We start from the raw sequence: 12,830 nt of genomic DNA, 5'->3' as shown, positions 1-12,830 counted from the left end.
AAATTGTTGACCCTTCCAGCACCTGTCATAGAACATAGAACATAGAACAGTACAGCACAGAACAGGCCCTTCGGCCCTCAATGTTGTGCCGAGCCATGATCACCCTACTCAAACCCACGTATCCACCCTATACCCGTAACCCAACAACCCCCCCCTTAACTTTTACTAGGACACTACGGGCAATTTAGCATGGCCAATCCACCTAACCCGCACATCTTTGGCATGTGGGAGGAAACCGGAGCACCCGGAGGAAACCCACGCACACAGGGGGAAGACGTGCAGACTCCACACAGACAGTGACCCAGCCGGGAATCGAACCTGGGACCCTGGAGCTGTGAAGCATTTATGCTAACCACCATGCTACCCTGCTGCTCGTCAGCTCGTCAGGCCTGTCAGAGTCTGCAGATAGCACATTGGCCTCTGGGTGACTGATAAACCCATCGAATCGGAATGGGCACAAATTATCTGTAATTTCAGGGAACTGCCTTGGAAGAAGATGATCCTCTTAAACATCAGCCTGGAATTCACCATGCATGATGTTGGCTTATGATTGGTTAGCACCTGTCAGTAACCTGGCCAGCAAGCGTACACCAGTGATTTTGAGCAATTCCTACCAATTTGCTGCCCTAGAAAGTTTTCTGTGGAGATGACCCCCAGCTGATGGTGTAAAATTAACTGAAAATGTTCTTTCCACCTGAGCTTCACGAGGCAAAATTAACCAAGTTTTGTCAACGTGTTGCCTGGATTTCATTCAACACTAGTGCTGGCATGTACAGAATAAAACTGAATCTCAAACAGCACATTCGCTGTAAACTGCCTTGGCAGCAAAGTGAGACCCTTGGCAGGCGATATATGTGAACACATTTTTCCCTTAAACATAAGCAGCTTTTGAAATAAATTACTCCAGAACAATATCAAAGTCAGCAGTATAAATAGCTTCAAGAAGGTACTGGATGGTGAGCTAGAAAGAGAAGGATTTTCAGGGCTAACTGACATTTAAATTAGGGCAGCACGGTAGCATTGTGGATAGCACAATCGCTTCACAGCTCCAGGGTCCCAGGTTTGATTCCGCCTTGGGTCACTGTCTGTGTGGAGTCTGCACATCCTCCCCGTGTGTGTGTGGGTTTCCTCCGGGTGCTCCGGTTTCCTCCCACAGTCCAAAGATGTGTAGGTTAGATGGATTGGCCATGATAAATTGCCCTTGGTGTCCAAAATTGCCCTTAGTGTTGGGTGGGGTTACTGGGTTATGGGGATAGGTTGGAGGTGTTGACCTTGGGTAGGGTGCTCTTTCCAAGAGCCGGTGCAGACTCGATGGGCCGAATGGCCGCCTTCTGTACTGTAAATTCTATGTACTATGTGTTATAAATGGACTGTTCTTTGGCAAAATTGACATATTTGACAGCCACAGAACGTTTTCTGTTACCAGACGCACTTTTGCCATGTAACCTGCTTTCGATAGGTGCAGCAACTAACGCCATTTTATCTTTCTTCTGAATGTGGGCCGTGCTCCTTATCATAAAGCCATATTGGTCTGAATCATAAGAACCAAGAGTCCTCAAGTGCGGTAAACTGTTATCGGTTTGCATGAGAGATGGTCACATGGGCTGGAATTCTCCAGCCGTTCGCTGGTCACTGTCCGTGTGGAGTTTGCACATTTCTCCCCGTGCCTGCATGGGTTTCACCCCCACAACCCTAAAAGATATGCCGGTTAGGGGGGACTGGCCATGCTAAATTGCGCCTTAATTGGAAAAAAAAAATTGGTTCTCTAAATTTATTTGCTGTAAGAAAACACAGTAGAACGTTGTTAGTAATTATATAAGGGGCGGAAAATAGTTTTAGTATGTCAGAATGCTGATAGGAGATAAAAGAAAAGGGACAGGGGGAGAGAGCTCGCAGAGAGTCGCCATGCTCCGGCGCCATCTTGAATCAGACGGGCAACAATCCCACAGTTTTGCGGTCGCAGTTACTGAGATGAGCGTTTTCCACCAGCTACTGCGGTGAGATTGGAATCCGTGCCTGAGGAGGCCTCTGGATTACTAGCCCAGTAACATTACTACTATTTTACCATTCCAATTGCCTTTAATGTAATAAAACGTCCCAACTTCGCAGGGTGTTATACAGCAGTACTGGACACTGAGCCGCGTGTGCGGGAAAGAAGGACAAATGACCAAAGGTGTGGTCAAAGATGGCGGTTTTAAGGCGGCACGGCGGTGCAGAGGCTAGCACTGCTGCCTCACGCGCCCAGGACCCGGGTTCGATCCCGGCCCTGGGTCGCTGTCCGTGTGGAGTTTGCACATTCTCCCCGCGTCTGCGTGGGTCTCACAACCCAAAAAGATGTGCGGGGGTAGGTGGATTGGTCACGCTAAATTGCTCCTTAATTGGGGAAAAAAAAAGGATTGGGTACGCTAAATTTATTTTTAAAAAGATGTTGGTTTTAAAGGAGGAGAAAGAGGCTCTCGCTACGCGTGACTAATTGTATACAAAGTGTGGAGCATGAATTACACATGTGGGCAATGTACGTTTGTTTGTTCCTGTTTAATAGATGAAAATGACTGAGGCTAGTGAGCCAGCTGCTCTGCAGGTTAGTAGTGCACTCGATAAAACAACACATCTTGTGCTTCATGATGTTTAATTCAGGAGACCGCCACTTGATATGATTCTGATTAATATAATGTTCCACTTCAGGCTTAGCACACTCCTTACTCCCACGCACGCTGACGAGCTTGCCTTTCAGTGATGCAATACAGAAACATTTGTCTCTACTCTTCCCCACTTCCTGTCTGCTTGCAGCCTCCAATTGGTTCCAGCCCATTCTGTTTACACATCATTTACCTGACGGGAAAGAATTGGCAAAAGGTTTCATGCAGTGCGTAGCCTATCTCTTTGGAGGATTGTTGTCAAACACTGACCTATTGTCAGCTCCGGAATGTTCCTCAAACCTACCGATACTTCCGAGGTGCCTTTAGCCTTTGAAGGGCATATGGTACATTCTGAGCTTATTGAGACATCCAAACTCTGAGGTAAATGATGCCCTCCTGAATTCTCTCTGCTTCATCTTGTTCATCATTCCCTGGTGTCGCTTTTTGTTTTTGTTTTAATGGCTGCAAGGTTTGAAGGCCCCCAAAAGATGGCAGGGATGATATATCTGACTCCCCCCCCCCCCCCCCGTTGAGAGACCAATCAGCATGCGTGTCCTTTTGTGAGGGAATGTGATGGGAACAATAGGTCAACTGCCTATTTGAGTCTCTGGCCATCTCTTACTTTTAAGAAAACCATTGATCTTCACAGTTCACCTGCCTTGCTTGACAAAAGCTGCAAAATCGGGATTCTCCCTTTGGGGGACTAAGTCCCCATGCCCGCCGGAAAACGGGCGGGAATCACTCCAGATTTTTTCCTCGAAAGGGTGATTTCCCCGTTCTCCAGGGGGCTAGCAGGCCTCCAGCGTGTGTCCCGTAGCTCTGGCTGCCGACGGGGCCTTGCTGGACAGACCGCGCGGCCGGGCACGAGCACGGCGGCCCACCTCGGCGCGGGCGCTGCCGTCATGGCGGAGCTACACAGGAAGATAGATCGCTCCCGGATTGCTATGGCCCGCCGATCTGTGGCCCCCGATCGCGGGGCCTGCCCGTCGTCGAGGCCCCCCCACCCGGTGTCTGATCCCCCCCCCGCCCCCCATAACGCCCATCAGCCGCAACTCCGAGTTCCTGCCGGGTGGAACCACATTAGAACCACGCCGGCGGGACTCGATGGCCACTCGGCCCGTTGAGCGCGGGGAATTGCCGGTGGGGCCTTTTCCAATGGCCCCCGACGGGTGCCGTGTCGATCGCGCGAGAATCGTGTGCCGGCATAGTGGCCTATTTTTGGTAATTCTCCGCACCTGCTCCGAGTTCGATTTCGGTGCGGAGGGTCGGAGAATCCCACCCATGGTGCATGGCCTGCCCTCTGCTACCGCTTCTGGCTGAAGATTCCACACAGCCTAATTCATCTCCATGTAAAAGGCGGAGCGGCCACAATTGTAGATGTAAAAGCCGGTAGTGCCTGTTGGGTGCTTCTCCCGTAATCGGAACCACCACAGGAATGGCAGGGCCAATCGCTCCCGACACCCGTCCGCGTCTCACCCGCAGGTCGCAACCCCGCTTTTGAAACAAACCCTGTGCTAGAGGCAGAACCCCTCAGTCCATTCAGGAGGCATCCGGATAGGCACGTCAACCTCCGTAACCTAAGAGGCTGGGTACCAAATGCTGGCAAGTGGGATTAAACTGGGGCAAACACGATGGGCCAAGCGGCCTCTATCTGTGCCGTAAACGTTCGAGGATTCCACATCCTTGGGCCTTCATCATTCAAAAGAGATTATCTGCGTGTTTACCTCGTTGCAATTTGGTGGATCTTGCTGTGTGCACGTTGGCAGCTGCATCTCCCCGCATTATAAACGGCAACCGCGCTGCCAGAGCATTTAATTGCCCCCAAAATTTTACAGTATCTGCCAGAGAAAAGCAGAAAACCCACCCGAAGGCCTGGAATCTGGATGCATTTGGCGAAAAACTGCACTTTGACATTGGCTGGTCCTTGTTGTGGAAGCTTGCAGCAACTTCCTGCCAGGAAGCAAAGTAGAGGAAAAGCATAAAACAAAGGCAATGTAGAGAGTGAGGGGTGGGTGGGGGGAGGCGGGGGACACCAAGGCAGTACTTTTGCAAACATGCATTTGTGTGGGTGTTCTGGACTGAGATGTGAATCCACCACGATATCTTCTAACATCTATCAATGGTGGTGTTCAAGCCTCTTTATCCTAGATTTCATTTGATATTTTGATACTTCAACCCCGAGAGCTGAGCGTCAGTGATCGCAAGGACAATATAATGCAGTTGCACATTTGGCACGCCGTGTCTGAGTCGGGAAGTCAGTTGGTGGGAAACCTAAAACAATTAACCAAGCAGGAAGAGAACAAATTGTCGCCACCCCCCGCCCCCCCCCAAAAGAAAATTGACAATGCTTCAGGCTGAACTTTGCCACAATGCAGGGACACACCCATCTGAATACTTGTTGGAAAATTGTGTTTGTGAGGAAGCTGTTCACGTTTGTCGCTTTTTAAATAGGGCAGAGTTCCCCTTTGCCGAGAGCTTCCTTTTCCAAAACAAAACACGGATTCTTTCAAGCAACTCCTTCCTTCACACACGAGCTGCTCAACGTTAGAAATTCATCTCTTTGGAGGCTGTTGCGAGGGTGGGGCCGGTATGACAGGACTTCCAAATGTCGACCGAGCTTGGTGTCGATCACGTACTGCTCTCCACTGCCAGAATTTGCTTCCTGTGGCGCTGGACTCGCAGGAGGAGAGACCTGACCTGAGAATGAAGGACCTTGTGATAAGGTGATGATACAGTGAAGGAAAAAACCTGCAATTCTGGGCACACACAATGGCCACCTCCTGAATTTCGCGCTTCCACCATTTTGTTTCATAAATTTAGAGGAACCAATTATTTATTTTCCAATTAAGGGGCAATTTAGTGTGACCAATCCACCTAGCCTGCACATAATAATAATCTTTATTATTGTCACAAGTAAGCTTAGATTAACACTGCAAAACAAGTTACTGTGAAAATCCCCGAGTCGCCACATTCTAGCGCCTGTTCAGGTACCCGGGTAGAATTCAAAATGTCCAATTCACCAACAGCACATCTTTCGGGACTTGTGGGAGGAACCCGGAGGAAACCCACGCAGACACGGGGAGAACGTGCAGACTCCGCACAGATAGTGACCCAAGCCAGGAATCGAACCTGGGATCCTGGGCGCTGTGAAGCAACAGTCGCTGTGCTTTGGGTTGTGGGTGTGCGACCCATGCAAACACAGGGAGAATGTGCAAACTCTACACGGACAGCGACCCAGGGTCGGGATTGTACCTGGGTCCTCAGCGCTGTGAGACAGCAGTGCTAACCACTGCGCCACCATGCTGCTTCCCATTTTCCGGCCACTTATCTTTCTCCACCACGCTGTCATCCTTTGCCGGACAGGGCTGGAGTGGCCAAGCTGCGATTGCCGCTTCCCATCTTGTGCGCCCCTCAGTTTTAAAAAAACAAAATTTGTTCACAGGATGTGAGCATCGCTAGCTGGGCCGGCATTGATTGCCCATCCCTAATTGCCCTTGACCTGAGTCAACCACATTGCTGTGGGTCTGGAGTCACAAGTCGGCCAGACCGGGTAAGGACGGCGGATTTCCTTCCCTGAAGGACATTAGTGAAGCAGATGGGGGGTTTTCGACAATCGGCAACGGTTTCATAGTCATCATTAGATTTTTAATCCCAGATATTAATTGGATTCCAATTTCATCATCTGGCATGGTGGGATTCGAACCGAGGTCCACCGAGTATGCCTCAGGGTCTCTGGATTACTAGTCCAGTGACCATACCACTTTGCCACCGTCTCCCCATGGGGCCTGGGCCCCCGGTCCTTCTTCCGCACTGGTAACCTTTCGCCCACCCCTGGCTCTTTAAACCTCATCACTAATTAGTCCATGTCTTTACTCTGACCTTTCACCTCTCTCCTGTGAACGGAAGTCCCTCTGGCACCCTTTGTTTGCACATTATGGCTACTGCTCCAAGCCTGAGCTGCTTGCGCCCACCATGAAAGCATGGGATGCTGGGAATCTGAAATAAGATCAGAAAATTCTGGAAATACTCAACAGGTCATCCAGCATCTCCGGAGAGAAAATCACAATGAACGTGCCTGTTGCAGTGAAAGGTCACATCCTGAAACATTAACTGTGGTTTCTCTCTCCACTATTGCTGCCCGACCTGCTGTGTATTTCCAGCACTTTCTGTTTTGTTTTCATTACTTGCACCTCCCTTTTTTTTTCCTCCACCACTCCTCCCCCATCCTCCTGTCCTCCTCTGCCTTCCTGCTGACCCCTCCCCTTCCGTTCCTCTCCTATTGGGGCACTTTTCCCTCGACAGTGTCAACTCTAAGCTGTTCCCACTCTTCTGCTCGCCTATTCTCCAGCTGAGGGGGCTGGACAGAATAGATGAGGGAGTAACTGTTCTACCCTTAAAGGATCGAGAACGAGGGGGGCACGGATTGAAGGTGATTCACAAAAGAAGCAAATGTGATGAGGGGGAAGAACTTTTTCACAGGGAGTGGTTGGGGGCCTGGAATGCACTGTCTGCAAGTGTGGTGGAGGCCGGTTCAATCGAGGCGTTGGAGAGGGCTGAGGATTGTTTTGTGTGGGGCTACGGGGAAAGGCAGGGGAATGGGCACCATGCCACGATGTTCAGCTGGAGAGCTGCGCAAGCAGGATGGGCAGAGTGGCCTCCTCCTGCAGCCGTAACGCATTCTGCGGCCATCCAGCTTCGATGAGCGTGCAGCTGCTCACTTGTGTTCCTCGTGACACTCTCTCGGGAGACGTTGAGGCTGCTGTCTCTGTCTGCTTGTGAGTTACCCCCCCCCCCCCCCCCCCCTCCCCCCCAAAGACCCAGTACACCTGTCACTATCACATGGAAGATAATTTTAAATTGGAATACTTTAAGGAGCTAAAAATGAATTGTAACTCAGTGTTTCACATACTGACAGCTATTCTGAAGTGCAACAGCCATAGCATAATGCCACAAATCCTTTTATGTAACTGGCTCAACCAGGAGACGTGAAAAACCCGTAGTCATAAATTCCGCCTTCTGTATTCTGGGAAGGCAAGTGGGTTGTCGATTTATTATCTCTGAACGACTCTGACTCTCACTAAAGCACTTGACAGCACTGCTGCCTTACTGCGGCAGGGACCCGGGTTCGATTCCGCCCTCGAGTGACTGTCTGTGTGGAGTCTGCACGTTCTCTCATTGTCTGCGTGGGTTTCCTCCCACAGCCCAAATATGTGCAGGTTAGGTGGATTGGCCGTGATAAAATTGTTCCTTAGGGTCCAAAAGGTTAGGTGGGGTTATGGGGATAGGGTGGGGGGGGGGGGGGGGAAGTGGGCCGAGGTCTTTCGGAGGGTCGGAGCAGACTTGATGGGCCGAATGGCCTCCTTCTGCACCCTAGGAGTTCTATGGTTCTAATGCTGACACTTCAGGACGTGTAGGAATCGACTCCGTCCAGACAGCTCCTTCCAAATACCAAGTGTAATTTGTCCTGTGATTTTTAATCTTGTTGCCCTCCACTCGTGCAGTGTGATAATTGCCCAGAGGTTTGCGGGCTTTATGAAAGTAGGTGGAGGAATTTTCCACCAGTTTATTTACTCTTGATACTGTAGATTAGCAATGTGTGATGGATGCCTGGGACTTTGCAGGATAAGATACACAAAGCTGTGGAGTGGCTGGTGTACAGAGCCTGAGTTGGAAGGCCAGTTGGGCGGCAATGGAAACCTAACACTATTCCGGATATTGGGGGAAAAAGGGATCATGGAAATTCGAACCCATCCTGGTTGACAGTGGTAGGCATTACGGGGATATGGTGAATCTGCAAGCCATAACCTGCCCCTCAGACGCCATGCGTGAGTGATTTCCCACCGAAACCCACCCCCACGGTACAGCTAAACCACAATTTTAAACTTTCTCTCCCAAGAATCTTCTACTTTTGAACTCCGAAGGGTTTATCATTCACATGAATGAGTCAAAGGTGGTTCAGCGAGAACCTTTGCCCGCTAATCGTGCAATAGCGACGCTAAAGTGTCGTTGTTTCTCAATCAATACACGGTTTGAAATTATTGTTGTTAAAATAGGCAGCATAGTAGTTAGTTAGCACTGTTGCTTCACAGCTCCAGCGTCCCAGGTTCGACTCCCGGGTGGGTCACTGTCTGTGCGGAGTCTGCACGTTCTCCCCCATGTCTGCGTGGGTTTCCTCCGGGTGCTCCGGTTTCCTCCCACAGCCCAAAGATGTGCAGGTTAGGTGGATTGGCCATGCTAAATTTTGTCCAAAACAAAAGGTCAAGTGGGGGTTACTGGGTTACAGGGATAGGGTAGATAGATGGGCTTGAGTAGGGTGCTCTTTGTAAGGGCCGCTGCAGACTCGATGGGCCGAATGGCCTCCTTCTGCATTGTAAATTCTATATTTGAAAAGAAAATGCAGCTGGAATTTAGTGCCCTTCCCCGAGGTGAGTTTGGAGGTGGACAGGGGGGTACCAGCTGGGAAAGCAGCCCCTCTCCTGCCCATGTGCCAATTAGATCTTTGTCAGGTAGGCCTGTGGGCCACCTTCCCGTCCTGCTGTCAATTGAGGGCCTAAAGTGGGGATTTAATGCCCATTTAAGGGCCTCATCCTCCCTCCGCTTGTTTTCACCCAGCGGCGGCGGATTGGGCAGTCACCATGCGAGAAGGCCGAAAAGCAACCCCTGTCACATTAGCTTTTGGGGAGTGGAGGGTGGGTACTCAATGCGTGATGGAGGGAGTCAGCTTGGGAGAGGGGCCCACTGAGAGCAACTGTCCCCGATCTTTTCTTCCAGCCACCCTACCCCTCAACCCCCATCTTGCCCTCCCTCATCTCCGGCCCTGGGTCATTGCTGGATGCATTGTTGATGGCGTTGACAACAGTGAGGAGCTAATGGCCTGCGATTGGCCGTCAGTTCTTGGGAGGGGTGGGATTTTCAGCCTTGGGGGTCCTTGATCCCAGAAAAGGCCCCCCTCGATTTATTGCCTCTTAAGAAGGTGGGCCTACCCCAAAGGAAGGAACCCTGGGCTCCAGCTCACGGCTGTCTGAATTAAATTTCACTCTGCGTTCCCTTTAGTCTCTAAAGCGCTTCTCAAACTCGGGTCACTGGGTTAAAAATGTTTAAGATTCCCCCGAGTTATTCCAGCGTGACCTTTCATCCCTGGGATGCATGCGGTGGTGAAAGTATTTTGAGTGGTAATTATAATGGTTATCTGAGGACATGGTACTTGACGAGGGGCTTGCATGTCACAGAGTCTATCACAGCAGTGTTATCTGTAGCTCACTGTGGGATATCTGTGTGGATGAAAGAAGAACGGGGGGCGGATGAACGGAAGAAAAGAAGAGAAAAACATAAAAGGAGGAATTTTTGTCTGTAAACAGACTTCCTCTGCTGGCAGTCCTGTTGTCTACCATCCTTGCAAAAGTTAGGGGCGTTTGTTAAAATAGCGAGGTTTTCATAGGAACATATTTATTCCTAATATTGCACCATTTTTGAGTTATAATGGTTTCCTTATAATTTCAAACCAAACTAGATATTTTCTGATCCGTGTATATGGGACATGTTGTGCTTTTGGATGTTGGCCAAGCCTTTCCGATCGGAATACCAGTGATCACTTATTTAAATAAATGGCTTGCCGTTTGGAACTCTAGCCCAGGGAAGTAATTATAAATTATAAACAGTTGGGGATATTTCCAGCAATGGACAGGCGGTCTGAATTCCACCAAGCAAACTGCTGGAAAAAGCAATGAAAGGATACATTTTAATGGAGGTGGAAGGTATGGGGACTAAATAAATTTGACGGTCTACCTTGGAAAGAAATGAGACTGGGATCATCTCGTTGCTTCAAACGGTGTGAGCTGTCATAAAAATGTGGCAGCCATTTTGTGAACTGTGAAATGCTGCAGATGTTTTTTTTCTGTGTTACTGGTTGAGGGAGGAATCGGAGCCAGGGGCTCTGTGAAACTCATTAACGTGAGAAGTTCAGTATCCGCTGGGATAGTTGAATAGAGTCCCAGTTTGATATTTCATCAGAGGCATGGTAACTCCGACTCTCTCACTCGAGTGTTCCAGTGTCCGTGCCTGCTGTAGGATTACTCAGTTAATCTAAGGCCGACACTCTCTCAGCCTGAGGTGATTTGAGGCATTCACTCAGTCTGCCCTGCTCCTTCCACAGACCGCAAACAATTTCCCCTATCGGATATCTCCTTTTTTCGCAATAAATTTAGAGTGCCCAATTATTTTTTTCCAATTAAGCGGCAATTTAGCATGGCCAATCCACTACCCTGCGCATCTTTTTGGGTTGTGGGGATGAAACCCACGCAGACACGGGGAGAATGTGCAAACTCCACACGGACAGTGACCCAGGGCCGGGATCGAACCCAGATCCTCGGCGCCGTGAGGTAGCAGTGGTAACCACTGCGTCCCAATGCTGCCCTATATCGGGTTTCTCCTGTGGGCGATTTGTAGGTTCAAATCCTCCCAGCATAATAAAACTGCAGATTGCTTCAGGGAGCGTTCTAGTGTGTGAGTGTCAATGATATTACACCAGGTTAAGCCTCATTCTGACAGATGAGCTTTCAAACTGGGGTCCTAGCACCCCAGAGAAAACAGGACAGTATACCCTGCAGATCCATCAGTCTTCATGTGCGTGCGTGAATGCATGTGCGTGTATACGTGTATATATTCTGTATTTGTTTACTTAGTAGTACATTATTTATTTTCCCACATACTATGAAAGGACGAAATATGCCCCGGGTATCTGGCAAGTCTTTCATAAACTAGGATCAGAAACTCTGACACTGTCAGTGTTTGTAGGAGCCTCCCTCAGCCCCTCCAGTATTGCAGGACGTCTCCCATGAATGATTGTAGGAAAGGGGCGGCACAGTGGTTAGCACTGCTGCCTTATGACGCCGAAGTCCCGGGTTCGATCCCGGCCCCGGGTCACTGTCCGTGTGGAGTTTGCACATTCTCCCCGTGTCTACGTGGGTCTCACCCCCACAACCCAAAAAGATGTGCAGGGTAGGTGGATTGGCCACGCTAAATTGCCCCTTTTAATTGTAAAAAAAATGAATTGGGTACTTAAAGTTTTTTTAAAAAAGTAATTGCAGAAGGATCCCCCAGCGTTAGGTAGAAATGCTTTAATATTTACTCGAGGGCCCTCGCAGTGTTTTACCATTTGCAGGGCATCCCGGGGAGTTTTTTAAAATACATTTAGAGAGTACCCAATTATTTCTTCGGGGCGTTTTAATATATGCCAGGCACCCCTGAGAGTGTTTCTGTATTTGTAGAAATCCTGTGTCCAAATGTCAGTATTTACAGGGGAGAGTGTTAATATTTGTAGATGGTCCCTGGGAGTGCATTCACATTGACAGGAGAGTTTGAGGAATGTGTTGGTGATCCCTGGAAGTGTGCTAATATTTGTGGATGGTCCCTGAGGGGGCGATTGATAATAACAGGGATCTCCGGACGTCAGCATGTGTTACAGGGTGTCGGCAGTGAAAACAGAAACACATCACCATACAGGCTGCCACCATCATAGGGGCTGGTTTAGCACAGGGCTATAGAGCTGGCTTTGAAAGCAGACCAAGGCAGGCCAGCAGCACGGTTCAATTCCCGTACCAGCCTCCCCGAACAGGCCCCGGAATGTGGCGACTAGGGGCTTTTCACAGTAACTTCATTTGAAGCCTACTTGTGACAATAAGCGATTTTCATTTCCCAGGAAAAGTTGCAATGTTGGAGGTTGGCTCTATTTATTTAAGACTGTCTTTTCCTTTGCAGTTTTATCTGGAAGCCCGGTTTACCTGGAAGGGAGCACGATTGCTTAGACCGCTCCTGCAGTCACTCTTAGTCATGATGGCATTTTACACCGGACTTTCCCGAGTTTCAGACTACAGGCACCATCCCTCAGACGTGCTAGTGGGATTTCTACAAGGAGTGATAATCGCCTATTGGATTGTAAGTTCCATTTCTTTTTCTAATTATACTGAGTTAAATGGGCAGCGGGACTCATTTGGCGGCTGCTGGGCCCAGGAGAGGGAAATATAATCCCAGGTTCTTTCTACCAATTGGTATTCAGTCAGTCGTGATGGAAAATCAGTAAAGACAAGAGGCAGCTCAACTCATTATACCATTTATGATTGAATGCACTCCTGGTGCTCAGTGGGCGGAATCCTGCAATCAAACGCTAAGGCCCATTGTGGGGAGTGTTTCCTC

The 12,830-nt window shown here is 49.4% G+C and overlaps 1 protein-coding gene across 1 annotated transcript in view; it reads left to right on the top strand.

Annotated features, from left to right (window-relative positions):
• The window catches only part of LOC119957059 (phospholipid phosphatase 3-like), a 93,913-nt gene that overhangs the window by 70,203 nt on the left and 10,880 nt on the right, over positions 1-12,830 (top strand). The window contains exon 5 of the mRNA XM_038784681.1: positions 12,396-12,572. Within this exon, the coding sequence (XP_038640609.1) occupies positions 12,396-12,572 (177 nt within the window). The remainder of the gene's footprint in view (positions 1-12,395; positions 12,573-12,830) is intronic.

The sequence above is a fragment of the Scyliorhinus canicula genome, chromosome 25, assembly GCF_902713615.1.
Source record: "Scyliorhinus canicula chromosome 25, sScyCan1.1, whole genome shotgun sequence".
NCBI lineage: Eukaryota > Metazoa > Chordata > Chondrichthyes > Carcharhiniformes > Scyliorhinidae > Scyliorhinus > Scyliorhinus canicula.
The sequence above is the reverse complement of the archived record's forward strand: the minus strand, read 5'-3'. Positions and strand labels throughout refer to the sequence as shown.